The 25376-nt window shown below is 45.1% G+C and overlaps 1 protein-coding gene across 1 annotated transcript in view; it reads right to left on the reverse strand.

Annotated features, from left to right (window-relative positions):
- Positions 1–4056: 4056 nt before the first annotated feature.
- The window catches only part of si:ch211-67e16.11 (uncharacterized), a 31035-nt gene continuing 9715 nt past the window's right edge, over positions 4057–25376 (reverse strand). Inside the window, exons 2-7 of the mRNA XM_059967534.1 lie at positions 23748–24020; positions 14654–14824; positions 13107–13238; positions 11281–11453; positions 6525–6779; positions 4057–5376 (exon numbers count right to left, since the gene is read on the reverse strand). Of these exons, the coding sequence (XP_059823517.1) occupies positions 5176–5376; positions 6525–6779; positions 11281–11453; positions 13107–13238; positions 14654–14824; positions 23748–24020 (1205 nt within the window). The 3' untranslated portion in view covers positions 4057–5175. The remainder of the gene's footprint in view (positions 5377–6524; positions 6780–11280; positions 11454–13106; positions 13239–14653; positions 14825–23747; positions 24021–25376) is intronic.

A 25376-nucleotide genomic window follows, 5' to 3' on the forward strand; every position in this document is an offset into this window, starting at 1 on the left:
TCCCTTTAACACAGGTCCTCAAGTCCTGGCAACATCCTTGTAAATTTTCTCTACATTCTTTCAATCTTATATCTTTCTTGTAGGATGGCGACCAGAATTCCACATAATATTCTTAAAATTGGCCTCACCAACATTTCAATATTTATTGTGGATAAATATCCATCCATGGAGAGCTCTGCTACTCGATTAGTGGTTGTAGAGTCGTTTGAGAAACCAATGGATTTCAGTTCAGCCCACTCCTCCATATGTCAGTGTGAATCCAGGTTTTGTGAACTAGTCACCAGAGTAAGACTGGAATGCACAATTATTTAACGGTGTTTTCACTGACCTGCTAAAACACTTAGAAACACTATGCCCTTGTTGTAAATTAGACATGGCAATAAGAACCTTAGAAATGAGGGCAGTTGAAGACCATTTGGCCCCTTCTGTTGCTGCACAATATAGTAAGATTATAAACACAAGAAATTCTGAAGATGCTGGAAATCTTGAGCAACACACACAAAATGCTGGAGGAACTCAGCAGGTCAAGCAGCATCTATACCGTGGCAGGGAATAAACAGTTGAAGTTATGAGCTAAGACAGGATAGGAAGGAGTAGAAGCTAGAATAAGAAGGTGGGGAAGAGAAGGAGTACAAGCGGGCAGGTGATAGGTGAGACAGGATAGGGATAAAGCAAGAAGCTGGAAGGTGATCAGTGGAAGAGGCAAAGAAGAAGGAATCTGACAGGAGAGGAGAGGGGCCAATGTGAGAAATGGAAGGAGGAGGGGCACGGAGGGTGGTGATGGGCAGGTGAGGAAAAGAGAAGGGTTAAGAGGATAGCCAGTATGGGGAATGGAACAAGAAGGGGGAGAGGGGAGAAATTATCTAAAATTAGAGAAATCTGGCACACTGTAAATTATTATCAGTTCAAGGGGAAAGGCTGAAATCATGATTACCTTTGTATTTTTCAGATATTCTGTTTCATAGGCAAGTATTGTACTCAAGATACCCAGGGCTATTGTCTCCACATACCTCATTCTTCTAGTCTCTGCAGCTACAGCATGCATCTATTCCTCATCGGACTATGACACTATAATATAACGTTAGAACCTCTTGTTGTCTCGGGTGGAATGTTCTGTAATGAGTCTCAGCATCATCAATCTGCAGCTGCCTTGAAATTATACAAGTTCAGGGATGTCCACCTGAGCATCTAGATCCTCAGTTTATAAATGGATAGCCATCCCTTCCACAAGCCAGCACTCCCTGGGTAGTCTAGCTTGTTGAACCAGTTTGATCATATCCTGGTTTGTCCCACAGCACTCTGACCCAGACAAGAGTGCTACCAAATGCGCTTTCAGTTGTGAGTCAGCTCTTGGGATGCTTGAGTGTTTTCTATTTATGGGAATGTATTTAATTTTGGAGAATGGATGTGTTAATGATTAACTATGTGAAAGTTTTTTTTTTGAGATACTGTTTCCTTAGATAATTATTACTAATGCTGTTACCTCTACATACTTACATCATTCACCCCTTGTTTGCTCAATGACAAGTAAACAAGAGATTCAACAGATGCTGGAAATCCAGAGTAACACACACTAAATGTTGGAGGAACTCAGCAGCGCAGGCAGCAGCTACTGTATGGAAAGGAATAAAGAGTTGATGTTTCGAACAAGACTCGAAACACTTCCTGAGGAAGTGTCTCGGTCCAAAATGTCACCTCTCTATTCCTTATCATAAATGCTGCCTGACCTGCTGAGTTCCTCCAGCATTTTGTATGTGTTATGTTGCATGTATCAAGTACAGTGAAGTTGTATGAGAAATCTTGCTCTTTGGAGGCTCATTAAATGAAATAATTCCTCTCTCCAACAGTAAAATGCAACCACTGGAGTTAAACCGTCCATCAGGGGATGGAAGGAGATTCAAGTCCTCCAGGTTTGTGAAGGAAGTGAAAACTAATGGTGTCTGTAGAGGCCCTACAGTTTCTAAATATCTATGATGTGAAGTGATTGTTGGTTCATTTAGTAATAAAGTTATTGGTTTTAAACCAGGTGGGAGATATCACTTATACACGGGAGATTTCACATTGGCTGGAAATCCAGAGTAACACACACACACACAATGCTGCAGCTCAGGCAGCATCTATGAATAGGAATATAGAGAGTTAACATTTCAGGCTGAGAGCTTCCATCAAAGCACTTTGGGACTCATCAGGATATTTCACTCACTATGACATTAATTGGTTTATTATTGTCACATGTACCAAGCTGCAGTATAAAACTATTTTGCACGCCATCCATACAGATCAACTGGTGATTAAGATAGAAGAGGGGATTGCAGAATAAAGGAAGTGCAGTGAAGGTGGAGAATTTCAATATTCAGATAGATTGGGAAAATCAAATTTTTATGTATTGGACTGTACTGCTGCTGCAAAACATCAAATTTCAGGACACGTGACGATGTTTTACAGCGCCAGTGACCCAGATTCAATTCCCTCTGCAGTTTGCAAGGATTTTTCACGTTCTCCCTGTGACCGTGTAGGTTTCCTTCGGATATTCCAGTTTCCTCCCACATTCCAAAGATGTACGGGTTAGGGTTAGTAAGTTGTGGGCATGCAATGTTGGCGTCAAAAGCGTGTAACAGACCACTCCTCACAGACCTGAGAACAGAACAGCAGGCACAGGCCACAGGAGGAGCATTGGTGTGCTATAGTAGTGTAGCAGTCAGCGCAATGCAATTACGGCTCGTGGTGTCTGAGTTCTATTCTGACACCATCTGTAAAAAGTTTGTATGGGTATGTGGGTTTCCTCCAGGTGCTCCAGTTTTCTCCCACAGTCCAAAACTTACCATTTATAAATACTATAAATACTAGATTTGTATTCAATTCCCACTTCTGAGAGTTGTGCACGGAATCTCGGCTCACACTACAGTGTGGAGCAGAGAGTATTGTGTTTCTGAGGGGAGCTTATGCAGAATTATTGCTGCTTATTGGATCCAGCACTACAAAAAGTTTTGGAAGATTATGAATTCCTTTGTGTTGAATTGTAGTTTTACAGCATTTTTATATTAAAGGATGTTATGTAAATGCAACATAGCCCTGCTGCTGAAATCTTTTTTTTAATGAACCGGACAATCAGCAGTTTCCTGATCACCACTACTGATACAACTTTTTAATGCAAATAGTTTCTCAAATTGACTTTACATTTGAGCTATGACTCAGGCCTGTGCATAATTGTCTAGTAATGCAATATATCCTATCAGATAGGCACGGTAGTGACTACTGTGACGGCGTACAGCATCAGCGACCCAGGTTCAATTTCTGCCACTGTCTGTAAGCAGTTTGTATGTCCAACCTGTGACCACATGGGTTTCCTTTGGGTACTCCGGTTTTAACCGACATCCCAAAGACATAAAGGTTAGGGTTAGTGAGTTATGGGCATGTCACGTTGCTGTTTGAGGCATGCAACACTTGCCCATAGAACATCCTCGACGCTATTGGTTGTTGACCCAAAAGAATGATGGTCACTTTAACGTACATGTGACAAATCAAGTTAATTATTCAAAGTTAGGTTCCAGAGCTGTGAGGTAGCATGTTTAAGTTCAAGTTTAATTTTCATTCAACCACACACACATGAATACATCCAAATGAAACAGTATCCCTCTGAGGCCAAGGTGCAAAGCACAGAAACAACACTCACACACAGCACCTAAAAATGCATATAATTATGAAAGAAGAAAAGTGTAGTCACAAAAATAAAATAATATAACCAAAGTTCATGAGTCTGATGTCCTGTAGATTGCTGGTACATAGATGTTCCACTAACCTCTACAAAATAATAAACAGGTAAATGGAGTATGTTGAGGGAACTGTTGTTATGTGAGATGAGTTACTCACATGTGCTCCTTCTGAGTGATGCTTTTCAAGATGCAAGTTTGTTTACTATCCTTCAGTATGAGTGTAAAGGGGAACAGATTCGATGCAGCATTAGAAACACAATAAGCATAACAAACGGAATAAAAACAAATATAAAAACAATCCTATAAGACAGAATAAAAAACACAATTAGCATAAAGACTTCAGTGTTATTTTCATACAAAAGTTACTTTATTATAAATATATACAGTCACTTACAATCAAACGAATAACACCTAGAGTTAGCATAAATAGGGTAGCCACACTGCACTGTGAACAGAGGATTCCCCTCCAGAGACCACATTCCTACAATTATTTACAGCTCCTAACTCACACTGTGCTCTTCGTTTTCAGGAGGTGAACAGTTCTGCCGCGCATTGTGGACATGCTAAGTTGGTGCCGTAATGTGTGGTGAAAATGGCAGGCTGCCTCATCACACCCTCAGGTTGTGTTGGTTGTTATCGCAAATGGCACATTTCAATGTATGTTTCCATGTACACATGGAAAAGACACTTGAATCTTGCCAGGACTTGAGGACCTGAGTCATAGGGAAAGGTTGGGAGAGATAGGGAAAGAAGTGTAGGAGAATGAGGAGAGATTTGACACAATTATGAATGGTATAGATAGCATAAATGCAAGCACTCTTTTCCCACTGAGGTTGACTAGGACTAGAACTAGAGGTCATAGTTAGAGTCAAAGGTGAAATATTTAAAGGAAACCTGAGGGTGATCTTCACTCAGAGGGTGGTGTGAGTGTGTGTGAAAGTAGTGGATTGGGATTCAAATGCAACATCTAAGAGAAGTTTGAACAAGTACATGGAGCGAGGGGTATGACAGGCTATTGTCCAGGGAAGAAAGAGGCTCATTTTGCTGCTGTTGTGTCGTCGTTTTTGTGTGCATTGTTCTGATGAACATTGTGGGCCTGCTATTTTGGTGCCAGAAAGCATGGTGACGCTTACGAGCTGGTCCCAACACACCCTTAGGTTGTGATGCATTTCACTGTATGTTTCAATGTACAGGTGACAAACGAATCTGAATCTGAACTGGAATCTGAAGTACCACATCCTGAGTTGGAGTGAAGGAGCTCGGGGATGAAGAAGAAACCAAGCAACCGTTGTTCATTACAGCAAGATCTGTGCTGGTCAATACATTGAAAGTAAACAGAATCTTCTAATACAATCACTTCCCAGAAAGGAATATTTAAAATATTCATGGTGTTAAAACCTTGCTCAAGGGCTTAACTCTGTGCTCTGAACAGTACAGTGTGTGAGGGAGCAAAATGGAGCAGTTAGTGTGGGAGATCTTTCCTCTGGATGGTCTGGTACCACACCGCAGTTGGCAGGTTTTGGCAACCCATGTATTCACGCTTCACCTCTTCTGGTGTCAGCGGTGGGTTGTTGTAGCAAGGCCCTCCATAGATGGTGCTGTTCATGAGGCCAGGAGTGGCCTCAACTATCCCAAGGGTTGAAGAGGCAGTCCGGGCGACATTCTGTGAAATAATCCAAAAATGGTAGGTTCAGGATGAAGTCCAGCAACTCAACAACAATTTGCATTTCTGTAGCACCCCATACTGCATGTCTGTGCAATCCGTTGCCACAGACAAATATGGAGGCCAAGTCATTGGGTATATTTAAAGCAGAAGTTGATAGGTTCTTAATTAGTAAGGGTGTCAAAAGTTATGAGGAGAAGGCAGGAGAACGAGGTTGAGAGGGATAATAAATCAGTCATCATAGAATGGTGGAGAAGATTTGACGGGCCAAATGGCCCAATTCTACTCTTTTTGTCTTTTGGTCAAATGTGCAGGAGGAGCATTATCAGATAAAAATAGTACCGAAGTTAATTGGGCAAAGGTGTGACACAGATCCACTCTCTTACAGCTCCAGTGACCCAGGTTCAGTTGAGACAACCACTGGCCTCTGCGGAGTTTGCACGATCTCCCTGTGACCGCACGAGATCCCCCCTAGGTGCTCCAGTTTCCACCCACGGGCTAATCAATCACTGTAAATTGGGTAAAGGGTAGAATAAAGGGTCCTGCAGTACAAGGAGCCACACACACAAAATGCTGGAGAAACTCAGCAGGCCAGACAGCCTCTATGGAGGAGAATAAACAGTCAACATTTCAGGCTGAGATCCTTTATCAGGACCGGAAAGGAAGGGAGTACAAACTGGCAGGTGATAGGTGAGAAAGGTGGGTTGAGGGCGAGGGGATGAAGTGAGAAGCTGAGAGATAGGAGGTGGAAAGGGTAAAGGGCTGAAGAAGAATATCGACTGGACCATAGAAGAAAAGGAAGGAGGAAGGGCACCAGAGGTAAATGTTGGGCATGTGAGGGAGTTGAGGGGAACCGGAAAGTGGAATAGAATAGAAAAGTAGAGGAGAGGGAAGAGGGAGAAATTTGCAGAAGTTAGAAAAATAAATGTTCACAATGTCTGGTTGCTGGATGATAAAGTCAAAGTTTCGGGCTGAGACCTTTCATTAGGACTGGAAAGGACGGGGGCAGAAGCCAGAATAAGAAGACGGGGAGAGGGGAAGGAGCTGTTCCTGAGTGTGGAGGAGGCAGAGGACAGGTCTTCAATTTAGGAAGGCGAGGACCGGTGTTTTGTTAAAACGATGTGTAGTTTGCAGTGATCTCAACTGACCTTCACAATGTAATCACTGAGGCACTGATCTGGTTGAAGTTCTGTCCAGAATTCGGTAAAGCTGGAAGCCCAGGTGAACTCTGAAGCCCTGCTATTGCTGATCAGGACAACGTTTGGATGTTTGGTGGACGCCAAGAGTTTCTTCATCAGTGTCCCCGAGTAGCTTTGGTCAATGAACATGAACACTCTGTGCGCCTTGCACCCTTCCAGGTCAGTCAGCAGCTCTCCCACAGTATAACGCTCCTTCTGGTCAGCCTGAGAAATCGAATCACACACTGCGTCACCCAGCATCATTGTTGCTCTCCCTACTGATACTTTTTCATAGGACATAGACCGGGACAGAACCTTAGAGGCCCTTTGGCCCACAATGTTGTGCTGACCTATATAAACTTAGTCCATGATCAATCTAACCCTTCCCTCTTACACTTAGATCATAGAACATTACAGCATAGTAAAGTGTCTGGCCCGCAACATTGTGCTGTCCTTTTTACCTACTCAAACATCAATCTAACACTTTCCTCCCACATAACTCTCTATTTTTCTATCATCCATGTGCCCATGTGTCTAAGAATCTCTTAAATGTCCCTAATGTACCTTTGAGTGTGATGGCTGTTAATGCAAACGACACATTTCACTGTGTGTTTTGATGTACATGTGATAAATAAATCTAAATCTGAATTCAAATTTGCTTCCACCACCACACCTGGCAACGTAGTCCATGCATCATACATTTTACAGCACCACTGATTGGGCGTGGGTCAATTCTGGCTGCTGTCTGTAGGGAATTGTATGTTCTCTCCAAGATTATGTGGTTTCCTCCAGGTGCTCTAATTTCCTCCCACATTCCAAAAACATGTGGGTTAGGGTTAGGAAGCTGTGGGCATGCTATGCTGGTGCAAGAAGCATAGCGACAGTTGTGCCTGCCTCAACACATCCCCGGATTGTGTTTGTCATTTATGCAAACAACAAATTCCATTGTATGTTTTGATATTTGCATAAGATCATAAGACATCATGGCTGATTTATTATGCCTCTAAACCCTATTCTCCTGCCCTCTCCACCATTACATTTGATAGCCTGATTAATCAAAAACCGCTTTAAATATACCCAATGATGTGGCCTGCACAGTTATCCATAGATTCCTCACACTCTGGCTGAAGAATTTTTTCCTTAATCTCTGTTCTAAATGGACATTCCTCAATTCTGAATCTGTGCCCTCTGCCCTAGGCTTCCCGAATATAGCAAACATACTTTGCCCATCCACCCTACCTAAGCCTTCCGATATTCAAGAGGTTTCAATGAGATGCGCCCTTCTTATTTCTAAACTCCAGTGAGACAAGCCCAGAGCCATCAGACAATCCTCATATGCTGACCCTTTCATTCCTGGGATGTCTTTTGTGAACCTCCTCTGTCCTTCTCCAATACCAGCACATCTTTTCTTAGATAGGGGGCCCAAAACTGCTGACAATACTCCAAGTGTGGTCTGACCAATGTCTTATAAAGCTTTAACATTACATCTTTGCTTTTGTATTCTAGTCCACTCAAAATGAATGCTAACATTGCATTTGCCTTCCTCACCACTGACTCAACCTGCAAGTTAATCTTTAGGGAATCCTGAACAAGGTCTCCCAAGTCCCTTTGCATCTCAGATTTTTGAATTTTCCCCCATTTAGAAAGTAGTTCACACCTTTATTCCTTCTGCGAAGGTGCATGACTGTACACTTACCTATATTTTATTCCATCTGCTACTCCTTTCACCCATTCCCCCAATCTGCCCAAGTCCTTCTGAGGACACCCTGCTTCCTCAACGCTATCTACCCCTCCACCTATCTTTTATTGTCTACCGACTTGGCCACAAAGCCAACAATTCCTTTATCCAAATCATTGACATACAACATGGTCCCAACACCAACCCCTGTAGCATATCACTAGTTATCAGCAGCCAACCAGAACAGATGCCCTTTATTCCCACTCTTTGTATCCTGCCATTTAGCCAATCTTCTAACCTTGGGCTCTTAGATTTTTGCCAGGCCTTTGACAAGGTACCGCACATGAGGTTGCTTAACAAGCTAAGTAAACAACATCCACTGACTCTTGTTTGCCTCTTCTGGCTGTTATTTCCTCAAAGGATTCCAACATATTTGTCAGACATCATTTCCCCTTCAGAAAACCATGCAGACTTCGGCCTATTATCATGTGCCTCCAAGTACCCTGAAACCTCATCCTTAATAATGGACTCCAACTTGTTTCTAACCACTGAGGTCAGGCTAACTGGCCTTTAATTTTCTTTCTTCTTCCTCCCTTCCTTCTTAAAGAGTGGAGTGACATTCGAAATTTTCCAGTCCTTCGGAACCACTCCAGAATCTAGTGATTTTTGAAAGATCATCACTGATGCCTCCACAATCCCTTCAGCTACCTCTTTTAGAACCCTGGGGTGTAGTCCATCTGGTCCAGGTAGCTTACCTACTTCAGACCTTTCAGCTTCCCAAGCACCTTCTCTGTGGTAATAATGACACTCACTTCTGACCCTGACACTCTTGAATTTCTGTTAGTGTCTTCCACAGTGAAGACTGATGCAGAATACTTGTTAAGTTTGTCTGCCATTTCTTTGTTGCCCATTACTACTTCTCCAATGTCATTTTCCCACAGTCCAATATCCACTCATCTCTCTTTAACTCTTTATATATCTAAGAAAACATTTTGCATCAACTTCTATATTATTGGCTAGCTTTCCTTCATATTTCATCAGTTCTCTCTTTATGGTTTTTTTCCAGTTGTTTTTAAAAGCTTCATAATCCTCTACCTTCCCACTAATTTTTGTTATATGCCCTATCTTTTGCTTTTATGCTGTCTTTGACTTCTCCTTGTCAGCTATGGTTGCCTCGTCCTTCCTTTAGAATACTTCTACACCTCTGGGATGTATCTTCCCTGTGCCTTCTGAATTGCCCCTAGAAATACTATCCATTACTGTTCTGTTGTTAACCCTGCTCGTGTTCCCATCCAATTAACTTTGGCCAGCTCCTCTCTCATGCCTCTGTAATTCCCTTTACCCCATTGTAAAACTGATACATTCAATTTCAATTTCTCCTTCTCAAACTGTCTCTTAAGGGTTCCTTTACCTTAAGCTCCCAAATTAAATCTGGTTCGTTACACAACACCCAATCCAAAATTGCCTAAGAGTCTCAACCACAAGCTGCTCTAAAAAGCCATCTTGTAGACATTCTATAAATTCCCTCTCTTGAGATTCAGCATCAACCTGATTTTCCAAATCTAGTTGCATTGAAATCCCCCATAATTATCGCAACATTGCCCTTTTTACATGCCATTTCTATCTCCCGTTGCAATTTGTAGCCCACATCCTGGCTACTGCTCAGAGGTATGTGCATAACTCCCATCAGGGTCTTTCTACACTTGCAGTTTCTTAACTCTACCCACATGGATTCTACACCTTCCAATCTTATGTCATCTCTTTCTAAGGATTTGATCTCATTTTTTACCTATAAAGCCATGCCTCTTCCTCTGCCAACCTGCCTTTCTTTTCAATACAATGTGTATTCTTGGATGTTAAACTCCCAACTATGATCTTCTTTCAGCAATGACTCAGAGATGCCCACAACATCATACCTGTCGATCTCTAACTGCACTACGAGATTGTCTACATTATACCATATACTGCGTGCATTCAAATGTAACACCTTCCGTCCTCTATTCATCCTTACTGATTTTGGCCTCCTGTTACACTTTAACCCATCCCACTGATCATAAATTTGCCTTATCATCTCTTTGTCCTTCCTCATGGTCTTACTACACACTGTATCCAGTTGCATACCAGCTGCCCCATCTTCAGCCCTATCACTCCAGTTCCCACCTCCTCCCCGGTTCCCATACCCCTGACAAATTAGTTTAAACCTTTATGTGTAACTCTCCCCATCAAGTGTTACCCGTCTTTCTTGTTCAGATCATACCTTCCCCAGAGAGATCCCAATAATCCAGAGATCTGAAACCCTGTCCCCTGCACTTAATCTTCAGCCAGGCATTCATCTGCCAAATTGTTCTATCCTTACCCCCACCAGAACGTAGTGTAGGCAACACTCCACAGATTACTGCCTTGGGGGTCCTGCTTTTCAGCTTTCTGACTAAATTCTCTTTTTAAGGCCTCCTTCCTCTCCCTACCTATATTGTTGGTACCAATATGTCCCACTGCTTCCGGCTGTTCTCCTTCTCCTTTTAGAATGGTGTGGACCCAATCCGAGATATCCCTGTACCTGGGAGGCAACATAACATCCGGGTGTCGCTTTCACACCCGCTGAATCTGCTTTCTGCTCCCCTAATTATGGAATCCACTATCACTGCTGCAGTCCTTTCCTTCCCCCTTCCCGCTTGAGACTCAGTGCCAGAGATCCAGTTGCCTGTGGCTTTCCACTGGTAGGTTGTGCTCCAACAGTATCCAAAGAGGTATATGTATTATTGACCATTTCCCTTCCTCCCTCCTGACAGTCACCCAACTACCAGCCTCCTGTAACTTAAGGGTGACCACCTCCCTATCTATCACCTTATGTTCCCGTCTAAGCTGAAAGTCATCCAGCTGTAGCTCCGGTCCCTCTAAAGAGCTGCAGCCCAATAAACTTCATGCAGATGTGGTTATCAGGGAGATGTACATGTGACAAACAAAGCTAAGCTTTAAATCTTTAGAATGCTTTAGTAGGAGTGGGCCCTCCTGCTGGTTCTGAGGTTCTGATTCTCTGTAAATACCCACTATCCCATTGTTGTTGACGTCCCAGAGCAGCATGGTGCCATCATTCCTCGTAGGGCTGTTGAGATAGAGGACCAGAGAGTCAGCGCAACTGACAGCGCGGCAGATGTAAGCGATGTGGCTCCTGATCATCACCTTCTCTGTGGCCGGGTAGATGCCCTCGGTCTCTTCACCCACTGCAACAAACAGAGGCAGAACTCAACTTTCTGAGCTGCACAAGTGCATCAAACCTGCCTGGATCAGAGGGCATTTTTATGAGGAAAGGCAGAGCGAGCTAGGGCTTCTCTCTTTAGATCAAAGGAGCATGAGAGATGACTTACTTTCTTTTCCATGTACCACACCAAATGGTTTTAAAAATACTTGTACCTCCTTACATAGAACATTACAACACAGTACAGCTCCTTCAGAAGTTGCGCCAACTTTTTAACCTACTCTGTGATCAATCTAACCCTTCCCTCCTACATAACCTTCCATTTTTCTATCATCTATATTCCTATCTAAGAGTCCTATCTAAGAGTAAATGCTCCTAATGTATCTGCCTTACGTAAAACATGACATCGCCCATATACTTTCCTCCGGTCACTACCTCTTCCTCAGGCATCTCGTTTATTGTGATAATTTCTGGTTGCCTCATTATAGGAAGGATGTAGAAGCTTTAGAGATGGTACAGAGGAGGTTTACTGAGACGCTGATGGATTAGAGAGCATCTCTCATCAGGATAGGCTTAGCAAGCTAGGGCTTTTCTCTTTGGATCAAATGAGGATAAGAGGTAAACACAAGAAATCTGCAGTTGCTGGAAATCTAGAATAACACACAAAATCCTGGAGTAACTCAGGTCAGGCAGTGTCTATGGAGAGGAATAAACAGTCGACATTTCAGGCCGAGACCCTTCATCAAGACTGGTTAAGGGTCTTGGCCCAAAACATTAACTATTTATTCCCCTCCATAGATGCTGCCTGTCCTGCTGAGTTCCTCCAGCAGTTTTTACTGTATGTGTTTCTACAGAGGATGAGAGGTGACTAGCTAGAGACGTACAAGATGATAAGAGGCATAGTTTGAGTGGACAGCCTGACTCTTTCCCAGGGAAGAAATGGCTAATACGAGAAGGCATCATTTTAAAGTGATTGAAGGAAAGTATGGGGAGTGGATATTAGAGGTACAGTAGGCCTTTTACACAGAGAGTTCTGGGTGTGTGGAACTCCCTATCAGGGGTGGAAGTAGAGGCAAATACATCAGGAACATGTAAGAGACTCTTGATCTTGTAGTAGGTTAAAAGGCCGAAAGGTTTATACTGTGCTGTAATGTTCTGTATACCCATCATCCTCTGTATGAGAAAAGTGCTTCTGAGGTCCCCTTTAAACTTTTCCCTCTGACTTTAAATCTACACTGTCTTGTTCTGGGTTTCCCTACCCTGGGGGAAAAGACTATGACCATTCACCTTCTTTACGTCCCTGATGATTTTATAGACCTCTATGAGGTCACGTCCGAGCTTTGTTTGCTCTTGGGAAAACAATCCCAGCCTATCCAGTCTCTCCTGAGAATTCAAACCCTCCAGGCATAGTAATATCTTCATGAACCTCTTCCGCACCCTCTCTAGCCAAGTCACATCCTTCCTAGACACAAGGTTCTGCACAAGCTGGAAGTCTTGAGCAACTTACACAAAATGCTGAAATCAGGCAGCATCTATGGAGGAGAATAAACAGTCAATGTTTGTGGGCTTGATGGAGACCTGATGAAGGGTCTTGGCTGAAAATGTCGATAGTTTATTCCTCTCCATAGATGCTGCCCAGCTTGTTGAGTTCCTCCAGCACTTTGTGTGTTCCTGTTACCTGGGAGCTGTCCATCTCCTGCAAAGAAGGTCTTGATGTTCTCTGATCGGAAGCCATTTCTGCGTAGCATTCGATAGAAGTGGATCACGTTATCAACGTGCCTCTGGTACGTGAGGTGTTCCTTCCACCCTCCTGAAAGGCAATGGGTAGGAAGAGAAAGTGGACAAGTCAGTGGACATCACTCTCGGGACCCTCATCCAGCCCAGGATGTAGAGGGTCAGCCAAGACTCATTAAGTGACCATCCCCTGTCTTATTGTGAATTCAGAACTTTAGATCAAAAAATTACACTGACCTCCAGGCAGAATGTGCTCATTTACCACCTCCCAGTGCTGCCTGTGGGCAAGCTTATTCTGAATCCACGCAGACAGGTTTCCCTGGATCTCATGGCACCTGACTTTCTCAATGACCTACCACGGGGAACTTTATCAAACGCCTTACTAAAATCCATATACACCACAACTACTGCTCTACCTTCATCAAAGTGCTTCGTTACATCCTCAAAGAATTTAATCAGACTCGTGAGACATGGCCTGTCCCTCACAATGCCACACTGACTACTCCTAATCTTTATTCTTTAAAATTGACGAATGCTTTACTTGTTGCCTGTCGTGCCAACGCAACAAATTCCTAATATCTTTAATGTGGCAAATAAAGTTGATCCTTATTCCTCTTGACTAGATATTCCACATCTCTAATCAGCCATGTTTCCTTCCCCCTGCCTCAACAGGGCAAACCTATCCAGAACTTCATACAAGTGCTTCCTAAATAACCTTCACATTTCCATTGTGCATTTCCCTGAGTACATACGCTCCAAGTTTACGCTCCCAAGTTCTTGCCTAATAGCATCATAATTCACCTCCATCCCCCAAGTTAAATACTTTCCAATACCATCTGCTCCTATCCCGGTCCAAGGCTATGTAAAGGTCAGGGAGGAGTTGTGGTCACTGTCTCTGGAATGCTCACCAATCTGTATAAGGAGGAGCTGCCGAAGGAAGTGATTGAGGCAGGTAATAAAGCACTTAGGTACATGGATAGGAAAGGTTTGGAGGGAGATGTGCCAAATGCAGGTGGATGGGACTAGCTCAAATGGGCATCTTGGTTGGCATGGACTGGATGGAGCAAAGAGCCTGCTCCTGGGCTGTATGACTTTGACCGTAGGGTAGCTGTGGAAGTGGAATGGGATCGTTTTTATTTTATTTAGGGATACAGCACAGAACAGGCCCTTTCAGCTCACTGAGCTGTGCCACCTAGCAACCTTCTTTAACCTGTGCCTAATCACGGGATAATTTACAATGACCAGTTAACCTACCAACCGGTACGTCTCTGGACTGTGGAAGGAAACCAGGACACTCAGAGGCCACATGCACATGGGAAGAAAGTAAAACATTCTAACAGATGATACTGGAATTGAACTCCAAACTCCAAAACCCTGAGCTGTAATGGCGTCACACTAACCACTCTGCTACCGTGGATTGATGGGGTCACCGTGTCGTCACTCTCACATCCCCCCTCCCTAAACCCTGCACTTCCTCTCTCTCCCTCTCACCTGAGAAGAGTACCCCGTGGTCGCATGTCTGGTACATGCGGCAGGATTTCTGAGACCGCAGCTGTTGCCGGTGACAACGCCGAGTGTTTTTGTTCAGCTCACAGTCAGCAGTGGCGGGGTTGGGGCTGCTGATCACCAGAGGCCGGGGGCAAGGTGCGAAGCCCTTCTGTTCTACAGGGAGAAGAAAGCGAATAGCACATTGGCCCTCATTAGTCGGGTGACTGTGCTCAGGAGGTAATGTTGCAACTCTATAAAACTCTAGTTAGATCACACTTGGAAAATTGTGTTCCATTTTGGTTGCCTCATTATAGGAAGGATGTGGAAGCTTTAGGAGGAGATATGCCTCTACCTAAGGAGGTGTAAGGCACTCTTTCCCTCTGCTCGTCTGCAGGTCAACCTTGGGCAAAGCGTAGCACCTGCTTAGCCCCCGATTACCATGAGAGCAGGTGGTGGATGGTCGTATGAGCAGCTGGTGCATATCGCGTCCTAGTTATGTGATCACTGACACCAGGCAGACAATCTCTGAAGAGTTCTGATAATGGCCAGAGTCACCCATCCTGTAAAGATTCTGCCCAGAAGGCGGCAATGGCAATCCACATCTGCAGAAAAATTTGCCAAAAACAATCATAGTCATGGTTAGGATCATGACCACCCACATCATACAACATGCACATAATGACCATGATGATGATGTGGAAGCTTTAGAGAGAGTGCAGAGGAGATTTACCAGGATTCTGCCTGGATTGGAGAGCATATTTTACGAGGAACAGTTGAGTGAGCCAAGACTTTTCTCTTTAGAGCAAAGGAGGTTGAGAGGCAACTTGATAGAGGTGTACAAGATGATGAGGCATAGATAGAGTAGACAGCCAGAGACTTTTTTCCCAAGGTGACAATGACTAATGTGAATAGGCATAATTTTAATAAGATGTCAGAGGTAGCTTTTTTTACCCAGAGGGTGGTGAGTGTGTGGAATGCCTTGCCAGGGGTGGTGGTAGGACAGACACATTAGGGGCATTTAAGAGACTCTTAGATAGACACACAGATGAAAGAAAAATGGAGGGTTACATGGGGAGGAAGGGTGACATTGATCTTAGAGCAAATTAAAGTATTGTTCTATGTTCCATGTTAGTCCCAGACACATCCAGGCAATTCCTCTGAACCTGCGTGGATTCTCAAGGAGAGGAACAGGGAAGTCCTTGATCAGAAGAACTTAAAAGTGCTCACGTCACTAGTGTGTTGGATTTTCCCTACAATGCACTATGATCCTGTCACATACTTACTCCAGGGATGAAGAGAAGTCCATCAGTCAAAGGATTAGTCATCTTTTCTCTCACAACAATAACAACTGGGGTTTCTCTCATTTTATGGCATTGAGGGAAGCCACTGATGCTGAAGACAGTTTCATAGAAGATGGGCAGAAAAATGACAGATAATGCTGATAAGTGTGAGGTCCACTTTGGGAGGACAAACCAGAGCAGGACTTGCATGTTGAGCAGTAGGGCATTGAGAAGTGTAATAGACCAGAGGAATCTGGGAATATTGATCCATAATTCCGTGAAAGTGGCATCACAGGTAAATAGGGTCACAGCGAGAGCTTTTGGCACATTGGCCTTCATAAATCAAAGTACTGAGTACAGGAGTTGGGACATTATGTTGAAGTTGCATAAAACATTGGTGAGGCCTAATTTGGAGTATTGTGTGTTAAGATGGTCACCTACCTACAGGAAAGCTATTGATAAGATTGTAAGGTTGCAAGGATGTTACCAGGACTTGAGGACCTGAGTTATAGGGAAAGGTTGAATAGGTTAGGACTTTATTCCCTGGAGCATGGAGAATGAGGGGAGATTTGACAGCAGTATGCAAAATTTATGAGGGTATGGATAGGGTGAATGCAAGCAGGTTTTTTCCTGGGTGACCAGAGGCATGGGTTAAGGGTGAAGGGTGAAATGTTTAAGGTGAACCTGAGGGGATAGACTTCACTCAGAGGGTGGTATGAGTGTGGAACGAGCTGCCGACAAAAGTTCAAGATGCAGGTTTGATACAAACATTTAAGAGAAGTTTGTATAGGGACAAACTTGTATGCGGAGTCCGTGGAAGCAGAGTCCTGGGCTTTGGCTAAGTGGGCTTCGGTGTAAGGGGACTTCGGTAAGCTTGTGTGATTGCTCGCTGAGGGGAAGAAGGTAAGGTCGCTAGGTGCTTTTTAGACTTATTCTATTAATCCAGTTCAGGTATGGGGGAGACAGTCAGAGCAGTGGTGTGCTCCGTATGCAGTATGTGGGAGGTCAGGGTCAACACAGTTGTCCCTGATGACCACACCTGCAAAAGGTGCGTCCAGCTGCAGCTCCTATCAGACCCAGTTAGGGAATTGGAGCAGGAGCTGGATGAACTACGGATCATTCGGGAGGTGGAGGCAGAGATAGATAGGAGTTATCAGGAGGTAGTCACACCAAAAAACCAAGAAGTAGGCAGATGGGTGACGGTCCAGAGAGGCAGGGGGAGCAGGCAGAGAGAGCAGAGCACCCCTGCGGCCATTCCCATTAACAATAAGTATACCGTACTGGATACTGTTGATGGGGATGACCTACCAGGAATGAGTTGTAGTGGTCCTGCCTCTGGCACAGAGGTTGAACCCTCAACTAGAAAGGGGAGGAGGGAAGAGAAGAGAGCGATAGTTTTAGGGGACTCTATAGTTAGGGGGGCAGATAGGAGATTTTGTGGGGCAGATCGGGAGTCTCGGATGGTATGTTGCCTCCCTGGTGCCAGGGTCCGGGACATCTCAGATCGGGTGCAGGCTATTCTTGAGAGTGAGGGCATGAACCCAGATGTAGTGGTCCATGTAGGGACCAATGATGTAGGTAAGGTGAGTGAGGGGGTCCTGCTTAGAGAGTTCAGGGAGTTAGGAGTGAAGCTGAAAGGCAGGACCTCCAGGGTGACAATCTCGGGATTGCTACCTGTGCCACGTGCGAGTGAGGCGAAGAATAGAATGATTAAGCACATTAATACGAGGCTGAGAGCATGGTGCAGGAAGGAAGGGTTCAGGTTTTTGGATAATTGGTCTTTGTTCCAGGGACATTGGGATCTGTTTCGAAGGGATGGTCTACATCTGAACCGGAGGGGTACTAACATTCTTGCAGGAGTATTTGCCAGTGCTGCTCGGGGGGGTTTAAACTAGATGTGCAGGGGGCAGGGATCCAGATCCAGAGGGTTGGTCAGAAGGTGCATGGGGTTAAATGTGTACAAGGTTTGGGTGATCTTGAGAAGGTCATCAAAATTCAGGGTGCAATTTGCCCGATGGAAGTTCAAGGAGCTGGGTTAGGTACAGTAGACAGTGTTTTAAGCAAAGAGAGGAGGAATGGGCTAAGAATTCTATACTTGAATGCGCGTAGTGTCAGAAATAAGACAGATGAGCTTGAAGCTCAGATGAAAATGGGGAACTACGATATTGTTGGGATAACGGAGACATGGCTGCAAGGGGATCAGGCCTGGGAATTGAGTGTACCAGGGTATACGTGCTATCGTAGAGACAGAAATATGGGAAGAGGGGGTGGGGTGGCCCTGTTGGTGAGGAATGAGATTCAGTCCTTAGCAAGAGGTGACTTGGGAACAGGGGAAGTAGAGTCTGTGTGGATTGAGCTGAGGAACAGTAAGGGTAAAAAGACCCTAATGGGTGTTGTGTACAGGCCCCCAAACAGTAGCGTGGATATTGGGTACAAGTTGATTAGGGAGTTAACATTGGCATGTGCTAAAGGTAATGCAGTCGCTATGGGAGATTTCAACATGCAGGTGGACTGGGAGAATCAGGTAGGTGCTGGACCCCAGGATAGGGAGTTTGTGGAGTGTCTAAGGGATGTATTTTTGGAACAGCTTGTGCTTGAGCCAACCAGGAACGAGGCTATTTTGGACTTGGTGATGTGTAATGAACAGGAATTGATAAGTGATCTTGAAGTAAAGGAGCCATTAGGAAGTAGTGATCATAACATGATAAGTTTTTATCTACAATTTGAGAGGGATAGGGGCAGATCAGAGGTGTCAGTGTTGCAATTAAATAAAGGAGACTACGGAGCCATGAGGGAAGAGCTGGCCAAAGTTAAATGGGCGGATGCCCTGGCAGGAAAGACAGTGGATCAGCAGTGGCAGATATTCTTGGGCATAATACAAAAGATGCAAATGCAGTTCATTCCAATGAGAAGGAAGGATTCAAAGAGGGGGAAGGGGCCACAGTGGTTGACAAAGGAAGTCAGAGATTGTATAGCATTAAAGAAAAAGAAGTATGACAGGGCTAAGATGAGTGGGAATACAGATGATTGGGAAAGTTTTAAGGAACAGCAGATCTTAACTAAAAAAGCAATACGGAGAGAAAAAATCAGGTATGAGCTCAGTCTAGCCAGGAATATAAAAGGGGATAGCAAAAGCTTTTTTAGCTATGTGAAGAGAAAGAAGATAGTTAAGAACAATGTTGGCCCCTTGAAGAATGAATTGGGAGAAATTGTTATGGGAAACAGGGAAATGGCAACAGAATTTAATGCATACTTTAGATCTGTCTTCACCAGGGAGGACACAAGCAATCTCCTAGATGTATGGATGGGCCAGGATCATAAGATATCAGAGGAATTGAGACAGATTGACATTAGGAAAGAAACTGTGATGAGTAGGCTGGTAGGACTGAAGGCTAATAAATCCCCGGGTCCAGATGGTCTGCATCCGAGGGTTCTAAAAGAGGTGGCTCAGGAAATTGCGGATGCATTGGTAATCATTTTCCAATGTTCCTTAGATTCAGGATCAGTTCCTGAAGATTGGAGAGTGGCTAATGTTGTCCCACTTTTCAAGAAGGGAGGGAAGGAGAAAACGGAGAACTATCGCCCTGTTAGCCTAACGTCAGTCGTGGGGAAGATGCTTGAGTCCATTATTAAGGACGAAATAGTGGCACATCTAGATGGCAGAAATAGGATTAGGCCGAGCCAGCATGGATTTACCAAGGGCAAATCATGCTTGACTAATCTGTTGGAGTTTTTTGAGGGTGTAACAAGGATGTTAGACGAGGGTAAGCCAGTAGATGTTGTGTACCTAGATTTTCAGAAGGCATTCGATAAGGTGCCACATAGGAGATTGGTGAGTAAAATCAGAGCTCATGGCATTGGGGGCAGGGTTTCAACATGGATAGAAAACTGGTTGGCAGATAGAAAGCAAAGGGTAGCAGTGAATGGGTGTTTCTCAGACTGGCTGGAGGTGACTAGTGGGGTACCACAGGGCTCTGTATTGGGACCACAGCTCTTTACGATTTATGTCAATGATTTAGATGAGGGCATTGAAAACTATATCAGCAAGTTTGCTGACGATACTAAACTGGGTGGCAGTGTGACATGCGAAGAGGACGTTAGGAGAATACAGGGAGACTTGGATAGGCTGAGTGAGTGGGCAGATACTTGGCAGATGTCATTCAATGTGAATAAATGTGAAGTTATCCACTTTGGAAGCAGGAACAAGAGGGCAGAGTATTGCCTGAACGGTGTAGAGTTAGGTAAGGGAGAAATGCAAAGAGACCTAGGAGTCCTAGTTCACCAGTCAATGAAGGTGAATGAGCAAGTGCAACAGGCAGTGAAGAGGGCAAATGGAATGTTGGCCTTTGTTACAAGGGGAATTGAATATAAGAGCAAGGGTGTTCTTTTGCATTTGTACAGGGCCCTGGTGAGACCACACCTGGAATATTGTGTACAGTTTTGGTCTCCAGGTTTAAGGAAGGACATTCTGGCAATTGAGGAAGTGCAGCGTAGATTCACTAGGTTGATTCCTGGGATGGCAGGGCTGTCTTACGCAGAGAGATTGGAGAGATTGGGCTTGTACACGCTGGAATTGAGGAGATTGAGAGGGGATCTGATTGAAACGTTTAAGATAATTAAAGGATTTGATAGGATTGAGGCAGGAAATATGTTCCAGATGTTGGGAGAGTCCAGTACCAGAGGGCATGGATTGAGAATAAGAGGTCAGTTATTTAAAACAGAGTTGAGGAAGAGCTTCTTCTCCCAGAGAGTTGTGGAGGTGTGGAATGCACTGCCTCGGAAGACGGTGGAGGCCAATTCTCTGGATGCTTTCAAGAAGGAGCTGGATAGATATTTGATGGATAGGGGAATCAAGGGATATGGGGACAAGGCAGGGACTGGGTATTGATAGTGAATGATCAGCCATGATCTCAGAATGGCGGTGCAGACTGGAGGGGCCGAATGGTCTACATCTGCACCTATTGTCTATTGACATGGATGTGAGGGGTACGGCGAGCTTTAGTACAGGAGTAAGTTTATAGTACTAGGAAGAAGAACAGTTTGACCTGGACTAGATGGGCTGAAGGGCCTGTTTCTTGGCTGTAGTTATGACTCTATAGACGATGACAAGGTTACATTTGCAGTCTTTGTACATGCTGAGGTACTACGTGCGTGGAATTCCAATAAGCACACAGGCGACGTAGGATTGCAGGACGAAGGAGCAGCTTGTACGTGAATAGTTTCTTGTGGAGGTTGCTCTTCACACAGAAACTTGCAAAGGATGTCTACAATGCCAATGGAATGGGATGATTCATCCAAAAGTTTCTCAAAGGGTGTTCTATAAGCTACAACCCAGTGATAAAGCTGCCAGAACTAATAAATTATGAAGTCTTTTGATTGGGAAACATCTGTTTTATGTAATGTGATGTCTTAATACCATTTATAATGAGGAGAATAAAATGAGAGGAGCAAAAGGCTGCAAATACAACGGACAATCTTCTGGAAGAACACAGTGGCTCAGGCGGCGCCTGTGGGAGAAGACAACCAGAAACATTAACAATTCCTTCTCCCTGACAGATACGCAGGATCGGGAAAAGTTGCAGACTCTGACGGCCTCATCATGGTCACTCGCCTCCCCAGCATTGATGACCCCTTCAAAAGGTGAGGCCTCGAGGAGGCGGCATCCATCACCGAGGACTCCCACCATCCTCTCCTCATCAGCCTGAAGATACACACTCAGCGATTCAGGAACAACTCCTTCCTCTCCACCATCAGATTTTTGAATGGAAAATGTACTCATTAAAACTACCTCACTATTTTTTTCTTTTATTTGCTCTATTTTAGATAATATATTTACATTCACTCATCTATGCACACATACTCACATATAATTAGTGCAAAATATATCACTGTAAATTGTTGCTTTTTAAAATGATCTTGTACTGTATTGCTGCCGCAAAATAACGTATTTCACAACATATACGAGTGATATTAAACCTGGTTCTGATTCTGAAATGCTGCTGGGCCGGTGGAATTCTTCCAGCAGATAGTGTGCTGCTCCTGATCCTCGACCACACTTTAGAGTTGGAGTCAAAAGATCGATTGAGGATCAGGAAGATGAGGCTTGCAGAAGGATAATTTTAACCCAATTTTGTGCTCCATTTCATACCTCCCAGCCAGGACAACATTTACCCTTTCCTGGTGAGTTTGGTCAAAGTTACTCAATCCACTTTCTGATAAAATGTTGTTCAAATAATTAAAGCTAGAGTTCATCAGGGGGGTTTTAGAATAATGAAGTTTTCTGAGATTAATGAAATGAGGAAGAAATCTTATTAGAAAACCTAGAGTAAATTTTACTCTGTATCTGTGCTTCCTCTGCCCTGGGAGTGTGAGATGGGACAGTGTAGAGGGTGTTTCTCTCTGTATCTGACCCTGGGAGTGTGTGATGGGACGGTGTAGAGGGAGCTTCACTCTGTGTCTGACCCTGGGAGTGTGTGATGGGACAGTGTAGAGGGTGTTTCTCTCTGTATCTGACCCTGGGAGTGTGTGATGGGACGGTGTGGAGGGAGCTTCACTCTGTGTCTGACCCTGGGAGTGTTTGATGGGACAGTGTAGAGGGAGCTTCTCTCTGTATCTGACCCTGGGAGTGTGTGATGGGAGAGCGTAGAGGGTGTTTCTCTCTGTATTTGACCCTGGGAGTTTGTGATGAGACAGTGTAGAGGGAGCTTCACTCTGTGTCTGACCCCGGGAGTGTGTGATGGGACAGTGTAGAGGGAGCTTCTCTCTGTGTCTGACCCCGGGAGTGTGTGATGGGACAGTGTAGAGGGAGCTTCACTCTGTGTCTGACCCTGGGAGTGTGTGATGGGACAGTGTAGAGGGAGCTTCATTCTGTGTCTGACCCCGGGAGTGTGTGATGGGACAGTGTAGAGGGAGCTTCACTCTGTGTCTGACCCTGGGAGTGTGTGATGGGAGTGTGTGATGGGACAGTGTAGAGGGAGCTTCATTCTGTGTCTGACCCTGCGAGTGTGTGATGGGAGAGCGTAGAGGGTGTTTCTCTCTGTATCTGACTCTGGGAGTTTGTGATGAGACAGTGTAGAGGGAGCTTCACTCTGTGTCTGACCCCGGGAGTGTGTGATGGGACAGTGTAGAGGGAGCTTCACTCTGTGTCTGACCCCGAGAGTGTGTGATGGGACAGTGTAGAGGGAGCTTCACTCTGTGTCTGACCCTGGGAGTGTGTGATGGGACAGTGTAGAGGGTGTTTCTCTCTGTGTCTGACCCTGGGAGTTTGTGATGGGATGGTGTAGAGGGAGCTTCTCTCTGTGTCTGATCCCGGGAGTCTGTGATGGGACAGTGTAGAGGGAGCTTCACTCAGTGTATGACCCTGGGAGTGTGTGATGGGACAGTGTAGAGGGAGCTTCACTCTGTGTCTGACCCCGGGAGTGTGTGATGGGACAGTGTAGAGGGAGCTTCACTCTGTGTCTGACCCTGGGAGTGTGTGATGGGACAGTGTAGAGGGTGTTTCTCTCTGTGTCTGACCCTGGGAGTTTGTGATGGGATGGTGTAGAGGGAGCTTCTCTCTGTGTCTGATCCCGGGAGTCTGTGATGGGACAGTGTAGAGGGAGCTTCACTCAGTGTATGACCCTGGGAGTGTGTGATGGGAGAGCGTAGAGGGTGTTTCTCTCTGTATCTGACCCTGGGAGTTTGTGATGGGATGGTGTAGAGCTACCCCTGCCCTGTGAACGTGACATGCGATGTAAAAAGGGTTTTAAGTTAAGCGGTGCTTTCACTGGAATTGAGCGCTCATTGTGGCCGCGGTCTGAGGGCTTGTCGACACCAACCTACACAGCGGAGTCTCTGCTCTTTGTTTTCGTCCTTCTGTCCCACCACCAATGGCACAAAATGTATTTCACACAGACCCTCAAGGCGCTCTTCCCTGCGGGACCGGGGCCCAGAGCTGCCTGCCTCTCTCTTCCGGCGACTGCCGGCCACTCGGCCCCTCAGCCTCCTCCTCGCTCGCTCCGTGGTATTCTGCCGCTCAGCGCGGCCACTCCTTCTCTTCAGCAAGTTCTCACAGCGGCTCTTCAGGGCTAGCGTCATGCACTCGTGGTTACCTAGGCAACAGGACACAGTCGTTAGGGAGGGTACTTATTTATTTTGTTCCTATATCTCATATTGACTTTTGCCGCTCACTGCACTGCAGCCACAGATTACCTTGGCCTTCACCGGAAGACACAGTAGTTGGTTAAGAAGGCATATGGTATGTTTGCCTTTATTAGTTAGGCAATGAGGTCAAAGTCAGGAAGTCAGGTTGCAGCTTTATAAAACTCTAGTTAGGCCGCATTTGGAGTATTGAGTGCAGTTCTGGTCTCCCCATTATAGGAAGGGTGTCGAGGCTTTGGAGAGGCTGCCTGGTTTAGAGGGCGTGAGAGGTTGGACAAACCTGGGTTGTTTTCTCTGGAGCGATGGATATCTGATAGAGGTTCAGAGTAGACAGAGTCGAAATGTCTAATACCAGAGGGCATGTGTTTAAGGTGAGAGGGGGTAATTTCAAAGAAGATGTGAGGGACAAGTTTTTTTTTCATGCAGAGAGTTGTGAGTGCCCGGAACGTGCTGCTGGAGTGGTGTGGAGGCAGAAACGTTAGAGGCTTTTTAAGAGATCTTTGGGTAGGCACCTCTCCCTGTAATTCAGTCCCTGAAGTCCTGGCAACATCCAAAATCCTACCCCTCAGGTTATAATGGCTTCCTCCTACGTAGTTTAAACCTCTTCCCTTGTTTTTAATACACCTACCGGGGTGAAAAAGTTACCATCTATCCTATCTTCAAGTGGAAGAAATGCTACACCTGCCCTTTCACCTCCATTCAGGGCCCCAAACAGACCTTCCGGGTGAGGCAGATCTGATGGGGTCATCCACTGTTTCCGATGCTCCCAACATGGCCTCCTCTATCTGACATAGATTGGGGGACTGCTTTGTCGATCACCTTTGTTACATTCACAAAAAAGCAGGATTTTCCAGTGACCAACCACTTAAATTCTCCATTCCCATTCCGACATCTCAGTCCACGGCTTCCCCTACTGCCATGATGAGGCCACTCTCAGGTTGGAGGAGCAACACCTCATACTCTGTCTAGGCAGCTTCCAACCTGATGGCATGAACATTGATTTCTCCAAATTCCAGTAATTTCTTTCCCTCCCCCTTCCTGCTTTTTCAATTTCCCCACTCTGGGCTCCCTCGTACTTCTTTTCCTCAACTGTCTAATACCTCTGTCTAGTGCCCCTCCTCCTTCCCTTCCTCCCACGGTCCATTCTCCTCTCCTATCAGATTTCTTCTTCTCCAGCCCTTTTCCTTTTCCACCAATCACCTCTATGTTTCTCACTTCATTTCCCCCCCCCCCCCACTCACCTGGTTTCACCAATCACCTTCTAGCTTGTACTCCTTCCCCTCTCCCACCTCCTTATTCTGGCTTCT

This window comes from Hypanus sabinus, chromosome 4, assembly GCF_030144855.1.
Source record: "Hypanus sabinus isolate sHypSab1 chromosome 4, sHypSab1.hap1, whole genome shotgun sequence".
Taxonomy (NCBI): domain Eukaryota; kingdom Metazoa; phylum Chordata; class Chondrichthyes; order Myliobatiformes; family Dasyatidae; genus Hypanus; species Hypanus sabinus.